Raw genomic sequence first — 22,754 nt, 5'->3', positions numbered from 1 at the left:
GGCGAGCCCTCCGGGCTGGGGGGCTCAGCCCAGCGGTCGCCGTGGGTTTGAGGGAGCGGCCGGGGCCGGTGCCAGCCCCACGGAGGTGGAGGCCACGCAGGGTGGTCCCCTCAGCCCCACCGGTCGAGGTGTGGGACACGCCAGGGCTGGTGGGGCCGGACCTCGGGGACACGAGGCTGCGCATCCCAGCGCTGTCCCCAGCGGCCGCTCCAGGCCGGCCTGGGAGGGACAGGCTCAGCGGGACTCAGGGCACTGGGCCTTGGGGCAGGACAGGGCTGGGGGTCCCAAGGGGCACTCAGGGCCGCTGATCTGTGAGCCTGCCCCCCCTCCCAGAGCACAGCATAACCCAAAATCCCCCATCCCCCCCATTCCTCCCACCCCTTCCCTGTGGGGTCACCGGGCTGTCGTATGAAGTTTTATTGCCGACATGCAGGAGTAGTTCCGATGTAGTACAAAAATAACGTCTTTATACAAATTTTTTTCCTTTTTTTTTTTTCTTTTTCTTTTTTTTTTTTCCTTACAACAGACTCTGTCCCGCCATGGCCCTGTGGCCCCCATGCCCCCTGCACCACCCCCTTCCAGTCTGCCTTAGCACAAGTGAATTGACCGGTGCTGCCACTGCAGGATCCTGGTGTGATACAGCCTCAGGGAGTCCCAGAATATTGCTTTTTGCTTTAACATTGGGGAAAAACAGTAAAAATAAACAGGGAATGAGGCAGGAGAGAACCAGAAGGAGAGAGCAGGGCCCTGCTGGGGTGCTCAGGGGATCCCTGCCCTGCTGCTGGTGGCACAGGGGGGATGGGCCCACAGGACAGACCCACCATCTTCAAAATAAATAAGGCGAAAGAGCTGGGGCTACTGGCTCAGCTGGGGTGGTGCAGGGAGCTGGTCTGTGTTAGTGTTCACGAGGCCCTGCCTGGCCCCAGGGCCTTGGCGAGGCGCAGGCAGGACGTAATGCCCGACACGGCCAGGGAGGTTCAGGTCCAGCCCCCTGTCCCCACAAAGCCACTGCTGGGGTGGCCCAGCTTAGACCCCGTCCCCTTCCCCAGCCTGGGGCAAGAAAAGGCAACAACACGCTACAAACATCGGCAACTCACTCCCTGCCCACGCCCACTGTGCTGCCAGAGCTGGGCCCAGAGAGCAGTGCAGCCCCAAAAAGCAGGGCAGCCCCCCCAGCTCCAAGCCTCCCTGCTCACAGGGCTAGCAGGAGGGTGATGCCAGGGCTGGGAGCAGCCAGGAGCAGGGAAGGAGGCAGCTGAAGAAGGTGCTGCCTTGAGCAGGAGCCCTGGGCAGGGCACTGGGAGCCCTGGGAGCTCTGTGTGAGAACAGTTCATCTGGCAAGACAGGCATCCAGTTCATAAGTGAGGCTCAGAAACAATCATTCCTGCTCTCAGCACAGGCCAAAGCTCTTCCAGTGGCACCAGGTGACAAACCAGGATGTCCTTGGCAGAGGCAGCCCCAGGTTTGGGCTGGGATGGCAAGAAAAGCTGGGAAGAAATACAGTAGAGACTTCAGCCAGCCCCTCCTATCTCTAGGTGAATTATTTTGGGAAGCTTTTCACATTATAACTCATATATTACATCTGTACCACAACTGAGGGGGAAACGCTAAATCAGAATTAATGCAACTGTAACTGCACCTGGGATATGCTACTGAAAAATAAGATTAAATCAGAGATCCTCAGAAACTAAAGGAATCAGTGAGAGGTGGGAGAGGGGGCAGGGGCCCTGGCAGGCCAAGTCCTGGAAAACCTTTGAACTGGGGACAGGATCTGATCCCTGCCCGGACGACTCCTCATCTCCTGCCTGAGGTGGTGGCCGGGCTCTCCGGTCACAGCGGTGGCCACACAGGACTGGCCAGCACGGCCAGACCAGGTGGCACGTCAGAACAAAAACAGATTTGATGCAGATGAAGGGAAGTGGGAGGTTTCAAGAAATTCTGCCTTTCGAGAAACCCTGATAAATCCAAGCTTATTCAAACCACACGGAGCGGGCGCCACGGGCCGGCCCCGCGCTGCATGGCCACGGCTCTGTGCCAGCAGCTTCACCCTTGGAAGTCTCCTCCTTTCCCACGGGCTTTGCTCGATCCAGAGAACAGCATGGTTAAAAAGACAAGAGAGGTAGATTACAGTCATGATCAAAAGCAGATTAGTCATCTAGGCTTCGATTTTAAAAAACAGATTCCAGAAGATGCCAAGAGGTTGCTGCTTCCAAAACTAGCTTTTCCAAAAGTCTTCTCCGTCCGGAGCGGGTGTGAGTGCATGTCCCTGGACAGAGCTTGGGATTGCTACATTATTCCCCATCGTGGGACACCGGTATTGCTGTAGGCTGGAGCAGGCGAGGTGAGGGCAGACTGCAGGGTGGTGCTCGTGCTCTTGGGGCATGGGAAGCTACTTCCGGAGGTACCTCTGGGCCAGGATGGCCGCGTCCAAAGGGTTCATGGGCTGTGCGTCGTGGCCCAGGCGCCGCACCGGCGGGATGTTCCCGAACTGCCGCTTCTGCAGGAAGCTCTTGGCCTCATGCAAGGTGTTCTTCTCCTCGGCCAAGAGCAGCTGCTGCCTCATGTAGTTCTCGAACTCGTACTGGGAGCACTCCTCCGTCACCTTCACCTGCAGAGACCGACCTGTCAGAGCCACACTTGGCAGCCCCACGGCTCCTCCGATGGGCCTGAGCTACCACGGGATACCTGGGGTCCTAACGCAGGAAAGGGACCTGCTGCTGGGGACGCAGGCAGGACTCCTTGTGAGCTAGCTAGCAGTGCCACCAGGACACAGCATCTCTGTCCTTACATGGCTCATCCCAGCCCTGGCAGCATTGAGGCTGCAGCTGCCTGACCCCTGTCCCTGCGGCACCGTCACAGATCCTGCACTGCTGTCCCTGGGCAGCCAGGCTGTGGCCAACACTTCCAGCATGAAACAAATCAGCAGGAAAACAGGATGTTTGCTCCCATGGCAGAGCTCACTGGGAGCCAGAGCCAACACTGCTGCCTCCTCCCGGCATTCCCAGCTGTGTGAGAGGGAGTGAGCGCTGCTGGGAGCAGAGTGAGCTGCTCTCATCAGCTCCAGGGCCGAGCTCACTTCCTGGCAGCTCAGCCAGCTGGATGTGCCTCCTGCTCCCAGCAGCATCGGCCTTTCCTTCCGCTGCACAACGTGAGGGACTCGGCTGTGTCCTCCCCGCCCTCCCCTTCCCAGCTGGGGGACACAATGGGTGCCATCACAGACAGATTGGCACAGCAGCACAGAGAAGCAGTTCTGTGGAAAGCAGGGAAACCTACCTCCTGGGGGTTTTCAGGATTAGCCACTTGGTCATCTATGTCCGGCACCACTTGCAAAGGGCCACTCAGTGAGGACATGGACTGCCTGGAGGAGAGCACAGCATTGGGATCCAGAGCATGGCACTGGCTCAGCCACCCTCACCCAGGCCCAGGATGATCCCAGTGGGATGGCCATGGCTGCCATAAGCACTTGCACAGGCCTCTCCAGCTGTATCCATCAGCACGCACTGGTGGACACATGGGATTAAAGGCTTATTGCAGTTCCCAGACTCTCCTCTGGTGAGGTGAGCCAGCCACAGCTGTAACAACGAAGCCTGTGGCCAGAGACAGCATGTCCTGTGTCTCCCCTTGCACATACCAGGACGCTATGATGGAGCTGAGGGAATCCAGCACTTCAGAAGCCGTCAGCCGCTGCTGCGGGTCCAGGACCAGCAGTTTCCGGATCAAGCACACAGTGTTTTCTGAGACCCGGCCATCCCTGGGACAGACAACACGGGGTGAGCCTGGGGTGGGCACAGTGTGGCAGGATGGACATGCTGGGAGCACAGGCCAGGAGAGACAGGAGCCAGGAGCTACAGGAGCCACCACTGCTCTGAGCCTGCCTCACTTTCCCACAAGCTGTCCCAGCCCTGCTCCTGCTTCCTGCACACTGCCTGCTGTCAGAACTGCTGTGACCCTTGGGGTGCTGAGGGGAGCCCCTCCAGCTGCAGCTGGCTCACAAGCCCCCCGTGGGCAGGCAGGAAGGGCAGGCTGTACTCACTCGGGGATGGTGTACTCGGCAGCCTTGATTTTGCGGAAGAGCTCCTGAGGTATGCTGTCGTAGAAGGGGAACTGGCCGTAGAGCATGGTGAACAGCACCACCCCCAGCGCCCACATGTCACTGGGCTTCCCACGGTATGGCCTGCCTGCAGGGAGAGGGCACACACAGCCTGAAAATCCTGGAAAGCTCAGCCTTGGCAACCCCCTTACCTCCCACAGCAGAGGTGCTGAGTAACCCTCACATGGGACCCTTTTTCTAAGCATTAACCAAAACACTTAAGGCTTCCCATAACATCACACCAAAACTCTTTCCAAGGCACATCCTCTGCGAATGAGCAAATTGTCCATCTCCACACAAGTGTCCTCCTGTTCCCCATGGAGCAGGAAAATCCCTGCTGTGAACCAAGAGCATCAGGCAGTTGGAACTGCTGTGCTGGAGCTCCCGGGTCAGTGTCCCTCACACAGAGCCACCCAGCTTGCAAGGTAGAGGAAATTCAAGGACCAGGGAGCACAGGGAAGGAGGATGCAGGAAAGAAGACCAGGAAGGATAAAGCTGAGCCCATGGAGAAGGGACTGACTGTGGGATGAATCTAGCTCACAGCCACTGAAGCCAGATGTAAAGGCACAGAGTGTGCAGAAGGTGCTTTCCTGCACAAAAACATTTAGACAAAGCCACTAGACAAACCCTAATCCAAGACTGCTGCAGCCCCAGGATTCACCTGATGGAAATGCTGCTTCTAAGTCCCTTTGGTCACAATAATCAGCACACAGCAGCATGGACAGGGTCACATAATCAAACCCCAGTGCTACAGCAGAGCACAGGACGCAGGGAGAGACTTCCTCTGACTCACACAGTGAGTCACTGCTGCAGCATTTGGTATTTGTACTAATTATTCTTTGCTTTATATGCTCAGAAAAAGGCACCTCTCCCTCCTCCTCCAACTTTTCCTGCTCTGACATTTCAGCAGCCATCCCTCAGCAGAGACAGCTTCTCCTGGAGACCCACAACAATGATTAATTCCTCAGGCATTCCAGCTTCCCCCTGCCCAGGAGCACCGGCAATACAGAGGGAGGGATGTGCCAAGCCTGAAGGTGGAATGTCCTCAAGTAACTTCCCCCTTGATACTTGGAGGGGAGCTGCAGACTGAGCAGTTTTGGGAGAGTGGTTTGGAGAGCACAGGATGGACCCCATGGGAAGGGCTGTTGGCATACACCAGAGCTGGGGTGCAGTGCAATGGCAGTGAGAGCCAGGCAGGGCAGAGCAGGATGAGTCCTGAGCTAAGGCTGTGCCTTGCAGGGTCTCAAGCAGCCTCAGCTGTCAGGTACCAGCCAAGACAGCCTGTTCAGTGCCCCGTGGCCAGTTATACCACAAGAGTGCCCTGAGAAGAAACATGAGAAGGTAGCTGGAGGCCCGGATAGATCAGCACCCTGGAGGAGAAAGGAGCAGCTCCTCATAGCCTCCTTCAGCCACTTGAGCCACAACTGCTCCAAGCTCCAGCAGAGCAGTTGGCTTCTATAATCCATCTGGTCACAAGGGCCTCAGGATATCCTGCAGAACAGGAAAGGCTTGCAAAAGCCCCAGGATCCACCTCCTCGCCTGCCTTTGCTCCCTTCCTTGCTGGGAGGAAAGCACCTCAAACCTGCCTGGCAGATCAGGATGGAAGAGCTTGGCTACATTTACTGCTGCTGCCTCCTGAGAGGAGTCCACTGGGGCTGGATCCTCCAGGACTGGCTCCCTCTGAGGGCATTTGTGCAATACAGTTGCTTGGGATACCAGGAACAAGTTAACTCATGTGTTAATGCCTCATATCTGGATCTACAAGAGGGAGAGGCTTTGTGTGCACAGTCCTACCTCTGTGTGCAGCCTTCAACACTGCATGAGAGAAAAAAAGCCCCAAAATGATGCCTGGGTCACTACACTGACAACCAGGACCACCCCTAGCCTGCTCAAAGGCTGGTACAGGAGCACAGAGTCACAGAGTTACTGGGTTGGAAGAGACCTTCAAGATCAAGTCCAACCCAGCCCCAACACCTCACCCAAACCCTGGCACCCAGTGCCACATCCAGGCTTGTTTTAAACAGACCCAGGGATGGGGACTCCACCACTGCCCTGGGCAGGCAATTCTAGAACTTTATCACCCTTTCTGTAAAAACTTTTTCCTAATATCCAACTTGGTCACAAAAGGAGATCTACCCCTCCTAAAGCCCTGCTGGCTGGGTCTGATACCCTGGCCATCCTGTAAGTGTGATGAGATCAGTATAAACTGTTCCATTACCTTATCAGGTACTGAGGTCAGGCTAACTGACCTATCATTACCAGATCCTCCTTCCCACCCTTTCTGTGACTGGGTGTCACACTGGCCAGCTTCCAGTCATCTAGAACTTCCCCAGTGAGCCAGGACTGCTGGTAAATGATGGAGAGCAGCTTCACAAGCTCTTCTGCCAGCTCCCTCATCACCCTGGGGTGGATCCCATCTGGTCCCAAAGATTTATGAACAGAGCAGAGATGAGAGCTCATGGAGAGAAACCTCCTGAAGCAACTGGACAGAAAGTAGAGCTGTTCCTGATGGTCCCATGCACTAGGAACAGTTAAAGGCAGGGGGACACCAGGGAAAGTTGCTCTGTGCTAGAGCCAGACTCTGCTCAAAGCCTCTGCTGGAGACAAGGCACAGGCCAGGCTGCTGGAGGGGGGGATCCAGCCCAGACTGCTTTGGCCTGCTGTCATCATTCCTTTAATTTTAAGTAACTCCTCTCAGTTGGTCCAGAAGCTGCCCAGAGGGTCACTAGTTCCCTCCTGGAACTGAGAAGCAGCTGAATGAACTGCTCTTATGCACAGCTGGAATGCACTGATATCCTGGTGGGATCTGGACTGGCTGCCCCTTGGGCCCAGGGTTTTACCTGCAGTTTAAGGAAAGCCTCAGGAGCTGAATTCTGACACTGGAAACAACATTTGTCTGCAGTCAGACTCGTTTGGGAACAGCCAGATTTGAAGCAGCTTTGAAGTTCAGACAAGCCTTAAGAAAAAAGTCAGGTTCACTCCTCCCCTCCAACTTTCCCAGCTGGAAAACCAGACCAAGTCTCCTAAGTGGACCTTAATTAAGAGGCTCTCCTGAAGGTGCACATGGGAACACAACAGGTGTTGTGTTTTATTTACTGTCAGGAGGCACAAATGAGTGAAATGAGCGTTGAGGGGAATTCCTACCACTGAGCACATCTGGGCTGATGTAGGCAGGGCTGCCTCGCTGGTCCTTCAGCAGGTCATCCTCGCTCACCAGGTGCTTCCCCAGGCAGAAGTTGGTGATGGTGATCCGGTGAGTCCTGAGGAGAAGCACAGGGTGTCAGGGGACACAGGCCATGCAGCACAGACAGCAAGCTGACTCCACAACAGGGACTGTGCTATGGGGGGCTTTCTGGGCGGCTTGAAGTGCTGGGAGAAGACACACAGAGCTGTAAAATGAACTCTGTCCCAAAGGGGAGGGATTCCATGCCTGCCAGCAAGGCTTGCAAGGCACTGACAGGGGCAGTGAAAGGCTCTGTGACAATGTGGCCTGTGTCGGCGTGGCTGTAAGCACAGGGTGTACCTGGCTCATCTTGCAGCCTTGCCTGATCTCCTAGGAACATCCCAGCCTGCAGCACCAGAGCTGCAGGATCTGCCTCAGGTGCTGCCTGAGCACTGGAGGGCATCAGTGTGAACAAAGCTGAGGTTTATTTTAGCTGCTGATTGTGCCCTGCACTTCCCAGCTGCCATCTTCTCCACACTGCATTTTCTGGGAGCTAAGGGAAGACACCCTGTGGAAGCTGCCCCATGCCTGGCCCCTGAGCACTGTGTGTTTACAGTCACCAGAGGAGCTGCAGGACTTGTGATCACACTCAGCACAACCACGCCTGTGTCACTCAAGAGTCCCACACAGGAGCCTGGTGGCAGTTCCATCTGATCCACAGGACTGCTCTCCACACAGGTGTGCACAACACAAAGCCTGATCAACACCCAAAAGCCTCACATAGAAAAGGGAGAGCTGCAGGTATACAGAATTTCTTTATTAGTTCACCCCTACTTCTCTATGGTACTGCCAGCTCACATTAACAATTTTTTCCAGTGCAAGTGAGCTAATTACAAAACTATTGTTCCATTAATCTTCCCTGTCATTCAGATAATTTGGATTTTAACTTACAATGTAGAGGTGTGAATACAAAAACATTGTCTGGAAGATTTCTTGAAAAGTATTTCACAACTAGAACCTGAGATAATGGATTAAGTCAGTCACAATAACAAAGAAACATTTCCAGCCAGTCTCACAGACAAATGAAATAGAACCAAGTGCGGGTTGGCCATGGAGAGCTGGTTATTAAAACAGACAGACTTGTGTTTAAGAAGTGTTAGCTTCAACTGTCAGGAGACTTCCCTGGCTGAATAACAAGCTGCAGGATTTGTTAAGGATTTAAAAGACTAAGTGTTCTACAGGACACTAAAATGTTCAGGGTCGCTTGCTTCTATTTAGTCCCTGAAATTTGATCTAATCTGTAATCACTCAACTCCTCCTGAACTGGTTTATGAGGAAACCTGAGAGGCTTTAATGTCTGTGGGGAAGGAAGTCTGAGGGAGCCCCAGGTGGGATGTGCCTGCCAGGCCCTTGCAGTGCCACGTTGTTACCTTCCTTCCCTGCCCTGAGAAGGGCCCTGGCTCTTTGTGAGCACGGCTGGAGCAGAACAAAGGGTTCTGCTCAGCCCCACGGGCTGCTCCTCTCCATGGAGATGGCTCTTACGCCTCTCCCACCCTTCCCTGTGACTCACTGCTGCACAGGCTGCAGCTCTCCCTCACCAATGCTGAGAAAAAAGCAAAAGCAGAGATGTAACACAAAGAGTGACTCTGGCAAGTGTGTTCAAAGCTTCAAATACCTCCCCCTGCTAGTGGGGCCCTGGGTGTAGCTCCACTGGTGGGGTGCTCCCCTGCACTCAGTGCCCAGAAAAGAAGGGAAGTTCTGCATGGATCCTTTAAAGCACCAACCTTTGTCTGCCTCTTCCAGCAAGGAGGAGAATCAAAGCAGCAAGCAGAAGAGATTTATCTTAAAGCAGCTCTACAGAAACAACTTGAAACAACTTAGAGGTGGCCCTGAGAAGCAGCAGCAGCTGTGTGTGTGTGGGGGGGGAACCAAGAAGTTCAAGTTCTGCAGATAAAACCCGTTTCCTTTCAGTGTTAGGGAGGAGAAAGCAGCAAGCTGTGAGCCCAGCAAACCTGCAAGCTTTGTAGACTCAAAGCCTGCAGAACTCCAGCCTTCCTGCTTTTTATTCATTCCACAGAAACCCAGACAGTGTGAAAAGGATGAATTCCACTCATTCTTCAAGTAAGTGCAAAATATTTAGTCAGTAATGTAATCCTGGAGGAGAGAGCAGAGGATCTGAGCTGAACTAGGCTGCCAGCTATGGAACACAGACCCCAAGGCACTGAGCAGCTCCAAAGGGCCACCAAGCAGAGCCAGGCCACCATCCCCTGCCCTGAGGTCCTCCTGATCTCTCTGGGCTGGTCCCTCTGGGTCTGCACCAGCACTCAGCACCTGCCAGGCTCCAGAGGCTCCTGTCAAACCAGCAATGGAACAAGGGAGCCATTTCATACACAAATACACACTGGACAGAAGTGCTTTTGTTTAGATAAGTCAATATTTCACTGCTAGCAAAAACACAGCAGGGCAGCAGTCAGATCTAACACTGCTGTGATTGTGGAACAGCCAGCAGGGCTGGGAATGCCTTTAGCATGATGGAGGGTGAATGATGGGAACAGAACTAACCACCATGGTTTTTTTGTTCTTTTTAATATATATAAAATCAATACTTCTCTTGCAGGTTCCTAAATTACTATAAAATTGAGCAGTTAGAATCCAAAAATAAGTCCTGAGAAGGGGCCACTAAGCTGGGTGGGGAAAATGAACTACCTAGGTGGGGCTAAATTAATTTTTGGAGATTAATTTATATAACTTTGAGCTGGATCTGTGGTTTTGCACAGCCTGCTTCTCTTTCCCTCACCCTCCTGCAGAAGAGCACTCAACAAGTGCTGCCTTTGGCAGTGATTGCATTAGAAATCTGCTTCAAGGAAGAAACAAGACAACTGCCAGGCCAGCAGCTCTCCAGCACACTTACCTTTTGTTTAGCACCATGTTTCCTAGTTTCAAGTCTCTGTGCACAATATTTTTCTGTAAAAAATATAGGAGTATTACATGAGCAAAAGCCTATTTGTAGAAGTATAAATTTCATACTTGCACTAGAGCACTAAAAAGAAATCATGGCATCTGCACACTCTGAAATAACCCAGGTCAAGGTTTCAGGTCAGGTTTCACTCTGACTACTTTGTGCCCTTCACTTTTGATTGTGATCAGTACAGAACAAGCAAATTTGCTACTCTGAAAATGAAGACAGACTTAAGTGTACCCAAGAGACCTGGAACTGAGGTGTCCAGGCTTGGTTAGAGCAATCTGATGAGCATTCCTTTACCAGACCCACACTGCACTGCCCTGGGCAATGAATCAAACATCAGCAGAATCCATTTATATTACAATAGTTTCCAGTTCTCAAAACTGATCTCAATTCCAGTTCTCAAAATTGATCTCAAAACTTGCAGCTTGAGGTTCTGATCTCCAATCAATTCTTACACTGTGATTTATTTTGCTTCGCAAGGAAACAGTTTCTGTTTCCTGTGTTTGATCAGGCTCTGCTCTCCTCTTTGACTGCCCCTGTCTGAGCTTACCACCCTGTGGTTCACCTGACCTGCCCTCAGCCCAGCTGGCCCCTCTCCACAGCCCACAAACACCACATTATCATCCAGAAACGTGAGGAGCAGGGAGGGAAGGGAATGCACTTCAGGGCTTGGGGCATGAGGTCTTATGCAGAACACTGCTAACATCCATGCCTTGTAACCTGGCCACTGCTTGCCCCAGGAGGTTTTGAAGCATCTCCTATTGTAATGTGGGGAAACTCTGCCTGCCAGCACTGGAAGGGAGCTCTCTTCCCCAGCTCTCACCTTGTGTAATGCTTCTACCACTCGTACCACATCATAAAATATCACCACGGTCTCCCGCTCGCTGAGTCTCTTTTCTTTAATGACATAATGCTGCAGATTGATCAGATCTGCTGTTTTGTCACTGAAATCATGAGCACAGAGACAGTCCAACACCAGGCAAATGCGCTTCTTCATCTTCCTGACCATCCTGTTGGCTTCGAGATCTTCTATGATTTCACAAGCTCGGTCCTGGGGGAGGCAAACACAGCAGCAACCCCTCAGGGAAGCTCCAGGGCACATGCACAGAGCCTGGCAGAGTAAATAAATAACTGGGGGGTCAGCTCAAAATAAGCAAATGCAATCACAGTGCTTGGTCTTTGTCCTGAAGCAGGATTTCAAAAAGATACAGGAGCTCTACTTAATGAATCCCAGGCTGGTTTGGTTGGAGGGAACCTTAAATTTTATCTCATTCATGCCTATGGACAGGGACACCTTTCACTATTCCAGATTGCTCCAAGCTCTGTCCAACACTTCCAGGGATGAGGCACCCACAACCAGGACCTCCCCACCCCCACTGGCAAAAACTTTTCCTAGGAGGAGTGCGGAAGGCAGAGGAAGTCTCTGCTCTGTGTGCACATCAGCATTAAAGCTCTTTATGCACACAGACACCTTGAGCTGAACCCAGGACAGCTCTGCAGTGAAGCAGCCTCTGGGAACAGAGGGATCCAACACACCTTTCACAAGAACAGAAACCTCAAGGCACAGTTAGCAGTTCTTCCATGACACTAAACAAGACACAGCTGAGCTGGACATTTGGCTTATTTAAGATTTAGTACAGATGGTCTCAAGTGAAAAGTGTCTTGGCAAAATGTAACCAGCAAGTCAGGCAATACCAACACCCAGAGCAGTAATTGCAATCAGCCCCTCACATCAGTGAACAGCCCTGAAGGCACCAACAGCAACTCAATCCACTCACACAAAAAGTGACCAGCACAGGGACTGGTTTAACTTGCTGAAACAGTTTCTTGGCTATTTGTCCCCTCTGACAAGTTATAAGCAGTATAGGGACCAGAAAGCACAAATTTAATTCTAAAAGGTGCTAATTATTTTTCCAACGAAATAGCTGTTGTTCTGTCTGAAGGGGGGGTGCTGAGCATCTGTGAATGTTCTCACATTTCCCAAAATCCAACTGTACTCTCCAGAGCTCCAGTTTGAAGCAGCTCTGAGGTGGTTAACCTCAGAGTGCTGCAACTTGGACACACAAGAGCAGGGTCAGCACAAACTGTACATTAAACAAAAGCAGCTCAATCCATCAGCAGTCCCTGGCATTGCCCCAGCCTGGATGGTGACCAAGTGTACCTGGAAGAGCCCGTGATGATGGACCACTCCCTCCTGGTTGTGGAGCAGGGAAAGAAGTGAATACTCCGTGTGCAGCAGCATCTTGCCCTGTCGCTCCTCCTGGGTTTCTATTCCTTTATCACCTCTTTCTTCTAAGGTGAGAATCTTCAGGAAAAAGGAAAATGCCTTTACAGTTCCCAGAGGCACACAAATGCCCCCAGCCCTCTCCCATTTTTGGCAATTCCATGTGTTTACAGCTGGAGCTCAGAAGTGCTCTGATGGTTGTGTCCTGGCCATGGGCCTGTCTGAACTCAGCACCATCTGTGCAGAATGCACAGCAGCAGCTTCATTAAAGGTGGAAAGGTGGCTGTTTGCAAATATCCCAGGTGCTTTTTCCCTCCTGGAGCTGCCCCATTCAGGTACAGATCCAAGGGCTCTGGGAGAGCAGCACAGCAGCAGAGGCCTCATCTCAGGGCTGATCTGGACATGGATCTGGCCCTGCCAAGGGGGAGCTGCAGCAGCTGTGTCCCACTGCACTGGTTCAGCCCACACCACTCACTCACTGCCCAGGTGCTTCTGCACAGAAGCTGGAGAGCCCTGAAGGTCTGGGAGCCTGCAGTTTGCTTACCTTCAGCTGATAAAAGTCATCTGTCCCATCCTTTCTTGCCAAACACTGAACAATACTTGGCACAGGGGAGTTACCTAAACGTGGACCTACAGCACAAAGCAGAAACAGACTTGTTTTCCCTCCAGCAGCAGTGACTAACCCGGGTTACATCAGCTGTCACTAGTTATGTTTGCTTGCACCAAGTTCCCTTTTTTGCAGGAGCTTGAGTGCATTTTCACAAATCTAAAGGCAAAAAAAAAAAGGTCTTGAACTCTGAAACCTTTTGGGATAATGTTACATTTGTTCTCTGGAGAAACATTTATCAAAGCCCACACATGGCCCAGCTGTTTGCAGAAATCCTAATTTCTGCATGCCTGAACCACACAGCTCTTACATTCACAGCAACACCCATGGCAACTGTTACTGCCACACCTGGGAACACAGCTGCCACCTCTGCAGGGATGGCTCAGGGGTGTCCAAATTAGTCCAGATTGCAAGTAAACATACAGTCTCCACTCCTCACCTTAAATCAGTCAGCTCCAACTATCTTCCACTGGTTTCCAATGTGAAGTCTATGATGACAGTTCTGAACCAACAACTATTCTAGCAATTGCCCAGAGCTGGCAGAGCAGCCTTGCCTTGGTACATACCACTTTGAGTACCACTAGTGAATTGTTAAGTTGCCCCCATGCTGATGTGACAACACATCCCAGGTCAGCAGGGTCAAACACAGCTCAAAACAAAAAAAAACCCCAATGAATTTGGTATTTAACAAAGCTGAAGAACAGAGTTCAACAAAACAAACCCATAAAAAAAACCCCAAGGGGGTAAAATCAAGATCTCCTATTTCTCTCCCAAGCCCTGCCTGCCTTGCTGCACTGGCATCCCACATCTCCTCAGCTTGGCCAGCTGCAGGAGCTCCCAGGCTGCTGCTCTGCACATCCAGCGACCTGCGCTCTCAGGTACGACACAGAGTTACACACCTGCTTCCCCTCACTCCAGAGTGCCTTTTGCTTTCAGTTTTGCCACCAGCAGCCACCCTGCCAAGTGCAGAGCCCCCTCCCTGCTTACCCAGGATGAAAGGACCTGCTCTCTTGGCGTTATTCCCGGAAATCCCCGCACACAGAGCCTTTGCCTTAGCGGATGTTTCCCCAGCTCCTCTGTCCGATGCTCGCCGCTTCATCCTTGGCTCTTGAAAGAGAAGAGAGATCACATCTGATGAGCCACTGAGTTATTTTCTCTTGTTATCCCTGATTTCTACTGGAAGGCTCTCACCTACAGATGCACTGGTGGCTCTGCCTACTTGTGTGTCTACACACAGCCCTGGCTCCCTGCTGACAGACCAGGGGTGGGCTGCAGGCTCAGAGCAGCTCTCAAGGCATAAATCAGCCTCGTTATTCAGGGCAACATTTCCTACAACAGTTGTTTGAGAGACATAGTGGGAACAAGTCAAGATAATTAAAGCTTGTTTTACAGCAAAAACAAGTTTGCAAATTAACATATTCTAAAAGCTCTGAAAGGAGATGCCCAAGTTAGTCCTGTGTATGGGTGTCTGCTGCTGCTGCAGCCTTTTGGGGGTTCCTCCACAGAGGATCCACATGAGGCATCACAGCCACCCACTGAGTCCCTCAGAGGCTCGAGTCTGTTCCTCAAACAGCCAAGAATGCACAAAACTGACCACAAAAATTAGTGTCTTTCACCTTTCCCAACAAGGGCATAGAAAACAAGCACAATAGTTATTGTGAGATTCAGTTCAGTTCACCATGTTTTTTCAAAAATGTATTTTTAGCCTTGAAAAAAGTCCCCTCTCTCTGTACCTCATTAGACTCTGACCTTATTACATTTCCATCTACCTACATCCAGTGCAGCTGGAATTTGGACTCCAGCACATAAAACCCTGTCACCTCAGCCTCCACGTGCAGGAATCAATGCTGTGTTCAGAATTAACACACTATTAAATGCTCCAATGGACATTCCAAGGAAAGGCACCACTGGTGACAACATGTGTGTTTTCCTGCACAACCACTATGGGCAAAGCTCCATTTGATCTATTAGTTGTGAATCTTATGGTTTGCATCTAGGAATTTATTCAAGGTCCACACATCACCACTATTCAGCAACAACAACTAAAAACTCAACTACCACCTCCTAATTCAGGTAGTGCAGAAAGTCTGATTTCCAATGTCCATTGTCTGCTGCTCAGAAATCTAAAGAGAATTTGCACAGCCAAGACCTAAAAGGCCAAATAAATTCAAGGCTTATGACTAAAACTAAAGAAAAGTCTTGTTTCAGTTTAGCTGGAGAAGCATCTCTCAGGTGAGCTGCTGGGTGTGGTGTGAGCTCTCCACATACATCAGCTCCAGCCAATGGAAGCTCTCCTCCCAGTACAGCTCCTCTTCATCTCTAGATTTTGGTAAATGGCTTCATAAAAAAGTGCTCTCACTTTTTAATGATACTTTGGGGGGTAGATGAGAAGAGGAACCAAGCACAGCACCACTTCCTAACTCAAACCCAATCCCAGGAGTCCTTCCCTAAGAGGTTACTACAACAGACAGGGGAAAATATTTTTTGCACATATTTGTTTTAGAAGATCCCAGGTGTTTCACCACGTAAGAGATTGATAAATCACCTCCCTGTGAGTGAAGTTCACCCTCTGGCAGTCCCACCCTTTCTGTGGACACAAGCTGATCTCACTGCATTGATTCATCCAGCAGCACCTGTCCAGGACCAGCAACAGCCAGCAGATAAAGGGAGGAGCCTTGCAGCAGACTTTGCATCCCTTTGCATTCCTGACTCCAGCACCTTCACACCTCCACAGAGCAGTGTCACCATCCCAGTGAGCTGAACAGGACACAGTTCTGACCCCCATGGGCTCCTTGCTCCGTTCATTCTGCATCCCTGACCCAACATCCTTATGAACTCCTCCTCTCCTTGCACATCACTATCTCAGCTGGAAACATGTGAGTAACACTTCTACAGGAGAAACCCCCTGCACAGGAACTCTGAGATCATTCCATTGTGCAATTTGGCTTGCTGGTGCAAATGGTGTCACTGTAATCAAAACAACCTGAGGACTCACGTAGTTCAGCATCAACTGTATCGTTACTCTTCTTCCAAACTAGGTTTTCCAACGTCTCAGGAGGCAGGAGTTGTCACCTTGGAGAAGGCTGGATGGGCAAAAGGTCGAGGACTCTGTAAAGTGAAATGAGATATTGATGCTGTGATTCTGGATTATTTTGATTATGATAACACAGGGTGCACTGAACCTGTATGGCCCCAAACATCTCTGTTTGTTTGGGCTTGGAAAAGGATTGAAGCTCCTGGTGAGAGAATAAAAGGCTCTGTAAGTTCAGCTCCTGCACTGCTGGGCACACTCCCATGTCACCCATTTCCAAAGTGATGCAGGGCAGGCCTTTAGAGCAGGGACAAACACAGGCTCCACTTGAACCCCTGCCATGCAGCACCTGCCTGGGCTTAACAGCATCTCAAACACACCTGACTGAGCACCAAGAGACTCCTTGCCACCACCAGCAGCTTTTTATCATGCTAGAGTTAACAGAGTTTGGGTCAGATCAGTATCTGATATCACTGTCCCTGGGATGGAGTGTTTAAAACATGGGTTTGTCCTGGTTCCTTGCAGTAATGTAAGAGGCTCCCTCTCAAGACGGATCCAGCTGATGTTAAAATGATTTTTTTCTTTTCAGCCTTAAGAACTGGAAAGTCCCACATGTTTGTGGACAGACGCATCCCTTCCCCCCAGATCCAAGCTGAATCAAACCACCCTCCTCCCTTGTCCTGCCATTGGAACAAAAATGGTCCCTCACATAGACAAAGCTACAAGTCCAGCACAGAAATTTATACTTAATTTTGATGTGACACAGGGATGTATCAAACACCTCACTGGAGAAGCCAGTCCAAAGCCTCTCAGTGTGCCAGCTAGGGCTTTAATATAATTATGAATCAATTAATTTGGGGACCTAAATGTAATGCCTTTTAATTATGTAGCTTAAGGGAATTGTTTAATTCCTGAATTACTGCATGTCCCAGTGCCCGGTGTAACAACAATGGAAAACATGAGATGAGGAAAGCCCTTTTCATCCCAGAATGAGGAATAAGCAGGTCCTGCAGTCCAGCAGCCACAGCTCAGAGCTGGAGCTGGAAAAGGTACCTTTGGGGCATGACCAGGATTACTCAGCAGCACAGGAACCACTCATGGCTTCAGAGCAGTTGGTCCAGCCCCACTGCACGTTTGGGGGGCTTGTCTTGCCCCAAGGGCACAACACAAGCTCAGTGGTGGTTACACTTCTTGTGTGAGGACTGGGAACCTCAAAGTACTTGACCCTGCTGCTGTGATGAGCTCATCATGGTGAATAAGGCAGTGGATGGGCTGGGAACCAGCAGCAGGTGACACAGCCCAAGAGCACCTGCTGGAAGTTCAGGACTGCTGAGAAGAAGCTCCTTGGAGGAGCTCACACCATTGCAGGGACCTGCCTCTGGAGCCCACAGATGGAGACATTCCATCACCCACTGCAGCAGCATTCCTGCCCAGCGGTCCCTCCTGAAGCCAAAAGCTGGAGCATTTGGGAGAAAGCTGCAGAGCTGCTCCATAGGTTTTTGTCCATTCTCTGTGCAGCCTTCATGTTTGCAAAAATAAAGCTAAAAAGTAGAATCACATGAGCAGCATCAGGCTGCACCTTTTCCCACCCCAATACCACAGTGGGCAGTATTTATCAGTGATGGTTAATCCAAGGTCACATTTAAGTCTGGCTCATGGGAAGCTGTGTTGAACATGACCTAAAAATTTCCATGAACAAAACATTAAATGGGTAAAAGCTGGAGCATGGCCCAGCTTCCCACATGGAACACCAGCAGGTCGGTGTCACTGCAAGGAGCAACGATCCCAGGGTTGCCTCACTCCTTCCCGGGCAAACCCGGCCAGGAACAGCTCAGAGCCGAGTCATCAGCACGCCCAGGGACAGAGCTCGGCTCTCATTGGAAACGCTTCCCTGAGAACAGGCGGAGCTTGGATCGGGCAGGCCTGCGGAGGAGTCACTGGCTGGGGGATTAAAGGGAATGTTTGCGGGGCAGATCCCAAGGAAAGCAGGCTGTTGCATTAGGTGTATGAAATTTGTCAGAAACACACCCCTTGTGTCCCAGCTGGTCCTCAGAGACCAGGAGCGCATCCAGAGACCTCAAAGACCAAGAAGACATCATCCCACCCTGGGAGCAGGGAGAGGAGAGTCACCCACCAAGTGTATCCAAGGGTATTTTAGCTTTTCTTCCTCCTCAAAAGGTGAAATTTCTGCCCCCCCTCATCCACAGCCCACCCTTATCCTCTTCCTCCCAGGTCACACACAGCATGATCTAGGGGGAAACTGAGCAAGAGAGTCATGTGTGGTAGCATGTACTTCAGTAAGCTGATGTGCAATATTTGAATGACTCTTAATCAGGCAAAAGTTACTTTCTGGACATAGTGTCCTTCAAAGTTTCAGTCACAGGACTTTTGTTTTGTTCTTCAGTGCCAAGCCAGGCCCATCCTGTCTGTCCCTTCTCCTGCAGCTAGCTCAGCCTTCCCGACATCAGCCAGGAACAATTGCATCCCTAAAGATAATGTGGAATGCACAGGGGAAGCCTCAGCTCTCCCCTGGCTCCTTGCTCATCATCTCACATGGGCATGTGGGGAGGAGGAGTGGGGGCATGAGGGTGGACTCACTCCTCTCCCTCTGCACAGCACAGAGGAGATTCCCTGTGCAGGAATGTTAACTGTTAGTTACTGGAGGCTCTCCTCCAGGAGAAGCAATAATATATATATCTATATAAAAAAAGCCCATTGGATGACTCAGTGCAGCCTGTGTTCCGCTGCGCTGCCCTTCCGGGAAGGGAAGCCTGCTCCCGAAACAGAGCCCTGACTCACAGGGTTCTTGGAACCCAGAGGAGACTCATTCAACTTCTTCCCTAACCGAGAAGTTCGCTCAAAACCAGGCACAGAGTTTCTCTGCCCACAGGAGTAGGAAGAATCCTGGGGCACTGGCGCAGCACGAGGGGCTGGGAGAGTCCTGTGCTGTTGGAAGGCACCCAGGGGAGTCTGGATTGCTGAGCTCTACAAGCTGGGAGACAGGAACTCCTCTGAACTGCCCCACTGGAGATCCTCCTTCCTCAGCCCAACCTGTAGATCAGCTGAATCCCAGGCACACAAACTAGGCACAGCCCAGCACCTGGGAGCCCCAACAGGAGCCCAGCACACCTTACCTCCACACAGCTGTGGTCAGTCTCCAGCTCCTCAGGGATGAAAAAGGCTTCCACAGGCCAAGTCACACAGCAGGGAAAGCAAATTCCATCCTGGCTGCCCCCCCCGGCAGCCAGGGAAACTCTGAAGCACAGGGTTCCAGTGCGTAACTACGGCGCAAGCAACAAGCCAGGCTTTCTTCAAGCCCTTCTGATGCATCAACACATGAGATAGCCAAGGACTCATCTCTGGGAGTTCCCTCTTTGGTTACATAAACACCAACCTCAGCTTAACCCTTTCGTGCTGCAGCACAGGCCACATCCACCAGGAAAAATCCCCATTCCAGCCCAACACTCTGACAGCAGGAGCCTGGAAATGCAGCTGCAGCACTTGAGGCTGCACTGCTGCCCCAGCACAGGAATCCCTGACCCGGTCTGTGCCCGCAGTCAGGCTGTGCTCACCTTTCAAACCCCACCAGTGCTGAGGGGTGGGTTGTATGACAAGGTTTTATTTCTCACTGATTGCTTCTGCCACTATCAATATGCCACAAGCCCCTGCAGCAGGACCTCTGTGTGCACAGAGTGTGACCCACACACGTGCTGACACCTCCCAGCGAGGTGTGGCTGCAGTTTCTTTCAGCAGTGACTCACCTGGCCCTACCTGGAGACAAACGTGTTGAAGTTACCTGCACACACTGCCAGGCCTATGCTACTGGGGTTTGCAGTGTGACAACACACTGACAGGAACTGCACACTTGCAAAAAAATATTAACCAAACCAGCCTGTTTCACACAGAAAATGGCCACACAGAGCCTACTCTGTCCAGCAAGAGCTCCCAGGCAGGGAGGAGACACACACTGCACCTGCCTGGAGCACCTGGAGCCCCTGCACAGGTAACACCCCCCAAGTTCAGTGGGCAGCTCAGGCACAATCCCCAGGGCTGTCTCTATTCATAGTCACAGAATAGATTGGGTTGGGAGGGACCTTAAAGACCCTTCCACCCTCCTGCCATGGGCAAAGAGACTTTTTACTACCCCAGGTTGCTCTAAGCCCTGTCCAACCTAGCCTGGAACATTTCCAGGGATGAGGCAGCCACAGCTTCTCTGGGTAACCTGTGCCAGGGCCTCCCCACCCTCACAGGGAGGAATTTCTCCCTAATATCCCATCCAACCCTGCCCTCTCTCAGTGTAAAGCCATGCCCCCTTGTCCTGTCACTTGAGGCTCTTGTAAATGGTCTCTGTCCATTCTTCTCGTAGCCCACTCAGGTACTGAGAGGGGCAGTTATGTCACCCTGAAGGCTCTCTTCTCCAGGCTGAACAACCCCAATTCTCTCACAGCAGAAGTGCTCCAGCTCTCTGATCAGGTTGGTGCCTCCTCTGGACTCGCTCCAACAGGTTGATGTCCTTTCTGTGCTGAATCACAGCCCAGCTCAGTGTCTGTGAGGCTTCCCTTGCCTGTCCCAAGCTCTGAAACATCCTGAGGGTCACAGCCCAGCTGAACTTTTCTTTTAAAAAGTACAATTATGGGATCAAACCTTCAGCATGGATACCACAGAGAAACAATCAATGCATGCAGCACAAGCCCTCCAGCAACAGGGAAATATGTCCTGAATCCTGAGTGCTGCCAGCCCAGGGCTCCATGCCAGCAGGTGAGTGCTCCCCTGCTGTCCCTTGGGCCACGCCTCACCTGGGTGCCAGGCACCTCACCTGTGCCCCATTGTGTCCCTGCTGCCTCAGAGGAGCCAGCTGTCCCACAGCACATGGCAGAGGGTGGCGGCTCAGCCCCACCAGATCAGGCAATGGCCTCTGCTCCGACTTCTCCCTCAGCTCCCTCTGGACATGGGATGGCAGCCCCACACCCCCAGCACACCTGTTCATACCAGCAGATGTTAAGCCCATACATTAGGGCTCTAAACTAGCAAAGAATTGAATCCCCAGCTCAGGTGCAGCACATTTCAGCACAGCCTGGGCAGGAGGGAGCAGCTGGGTGGGCACAACTCTAAACCCCCTGTGCAGGGGTGGAGATGATGTCCCATGGGCCCCCTCAGCAGTGAGACCTTTCACACCCTCAGTGCTTCACAGGCAGCAGGGCTCCCAAAGGCCACAATCAGAGAGGGACAGCATCTGGTTCTGGGGGTGGGAGGTCCCCCAGCCCCCGGGGGGAGCTCCCAGGGAGTGCAGGGCAGGGTCCATCCCTGCTCCGACACCTGCTGCTGTTACTCACCCTCACTCAGAGGCACAGCCCTCACCTACTCACTGCTGAGGCACACGAGGCTCCTCCTCATCACAGAGGTCCCAAAAGTCTTAAATTCAAACGTTCCTGCCCAGACTAGAGGCAAAGCCAGCCCCACTCACGGGCTGTGCCTCCTTCAGCCCCCCAGTCATGCCCCCGTGCTGGCAGCAGCGCCCACACCGAGCCCCCCAGCCTGGAGAGCACCGGCACACCGAGCCGAGCCGGGCGGCCAAGGCACCCGGGGGGCTCCCCCTGCCCGGCGGACGCTCGGTACCACCGGCGCGTCTGCCCGCAGCGCCCAGCCCGGCCCAACGCACGGTGGGACCGGGATGGGGACGAATCCCGGGCCATGTCCCCCACGCTCTACCCTGGTCCCTGCTTCTCCTCATTCACCGCCAGCCCCAGCTCCCCCGTCTCTGTACCCGTACCCATAGCCCCGGTCCCGCTTCCCTCCGCTCTCTCTCATCCTCCTCACTCAGTCACGGCCCGGTCCCGGTTCCGGTTCCCCTGCTCTGTCTCACCCCTCACTTAACCGTGGCCCGGCCCGGCTCCCCCGCTCTCTCCCACCCCTCACTCACCCATAGCCCCGGTCCCGGTTCCCCCGCTCTGTCGCACCCCTCACTCACCCACAGCCCGGTCCCGGTTCCCCCGCTCTCTCCCGTCCCTCACTCACCCATGGCCCCGGGCCCGGCCCGGCCCGGCCTCGCTCCGCTCCGGCGGCCGCCTGGCACCGGAAGTGACGCACCGCCACCGCCCCCCCCCCCCCCCCCCGCCGCCAGCCCGCCCCCTGCCGGCCGCCGCCAGATCGGGGAAACGGCGGCGCTGATTGGGCGATGGCGACAGCGCGGGCGGTGATTGGAGGAGACCCCGGGGGCTGGAGAGGGTTTTGCGGCGCGCTCTGATTGGTTGGGGCGTGGAGAGGAGAAGGAAGCAAGCAGCGGACGCTGATTGGCTGTGGTTCGATCAACCCGTCGCTGATTGGCTCAAGCCGGGGCCAAGAGCCCGCAGGGTTGGTGAGGGCGCGGGAGATTCGAAGGCGCCGTGATTGGCCAAGGGGCGGGGCCTGTCGAGATGGCCACGCCCACAGACCCCCGCCCGGCGGCACCGGGACCCCCGGGCTGAGACCCCTGGGTTGGGGCACCCTGGGTTGGGACCCCTGAGTTTGGATCCTCGGATTGGGCACCCGGGGTTGGGATCCCCGGACTGGGACCACAGAACCCCCGTGCTCTGAGCCCCAGGCTGGGACCGGCAGGGTTGGAACCACCTGGGCTGGGCCCCCCGGTCTGCCCTGCGCTGCTGCCCAGCCCCAGGCCCGTACAAACGAGCACCCCC

At 53.0% G+C, this 22,754-nt stretch overlaps 1 protein-coding gene across 3 annotated transcripts; it reads right to left on the bottom strand.

Moving 5' to 3' along the window:
- Positions 1-402: 402 nt before the first annotated feature.
- STK40 (serine/threonine kinase 40) lies at positions 403-22,182 on the bottom strand. Of its 3 annotated transcripts, none has more exons than XM_059868502.1 (12): positions 22,096-22,182; positions 16,033-16,157; positions 14,037-14,156; positions 12,987-13,072; positions 12,380-12,523; positions 11,042-11,329; positions 10,165-10,217; positions 7,235-7,350; positions 4,034-4,178; positions 3,632-3,751; positions 3,274-3,358; positions 403-2,608 (listed from the first exon to the last, which is right to left on the bottom strand). In XM_059868502.1, exons 3-12 carry the CDS (start codon positions 14,146-14,148, stop codon positions 2,390-2,392), a joined length of 1,368 nt encoding a protein of 455 aa, XP_059724485.1. In that variant the 5' UTR covers positions 14,149-14,156; positions 16,033-16,157; positions 22,096-22,182; the 3' UTR covers positions 403-2,389. The 3 variants fall into 3 exon arrangements, with proteins under 3 accessions (XP_059724485.1, XP_059724484.1, XP_059724486.1); XM_059868501.1 differs by having other exon boundaries at positions 16,045-16,157; XM_059868503.1 differs by having other exon boundaries at positions 11,042-11,269; positions 16,045-16,157.
- Positions 22,183-22,754: the final 572 nt, after the last annotated feature.

This window comes from Haemorhous mexicanus, chromosome 27 (genome assembly GCF_027477595.1).
Source record: "Haemorhous mexicanus isolate bHaeMex1 chromosome 27, bHaeMex1.pri, whole genome shotgun sequence".
In the NCBI taxonomy this organism is placed as follows: domain Eukaryota; kingdom Metazoa; phylum Chordata; class Aves; order Passeriformes; family Fringillidae; genus Haemorhous; species Haemorhous mexicanus.
This window is presented reverse-complemented; position numbering and strand designations above follow the sequence as displayed.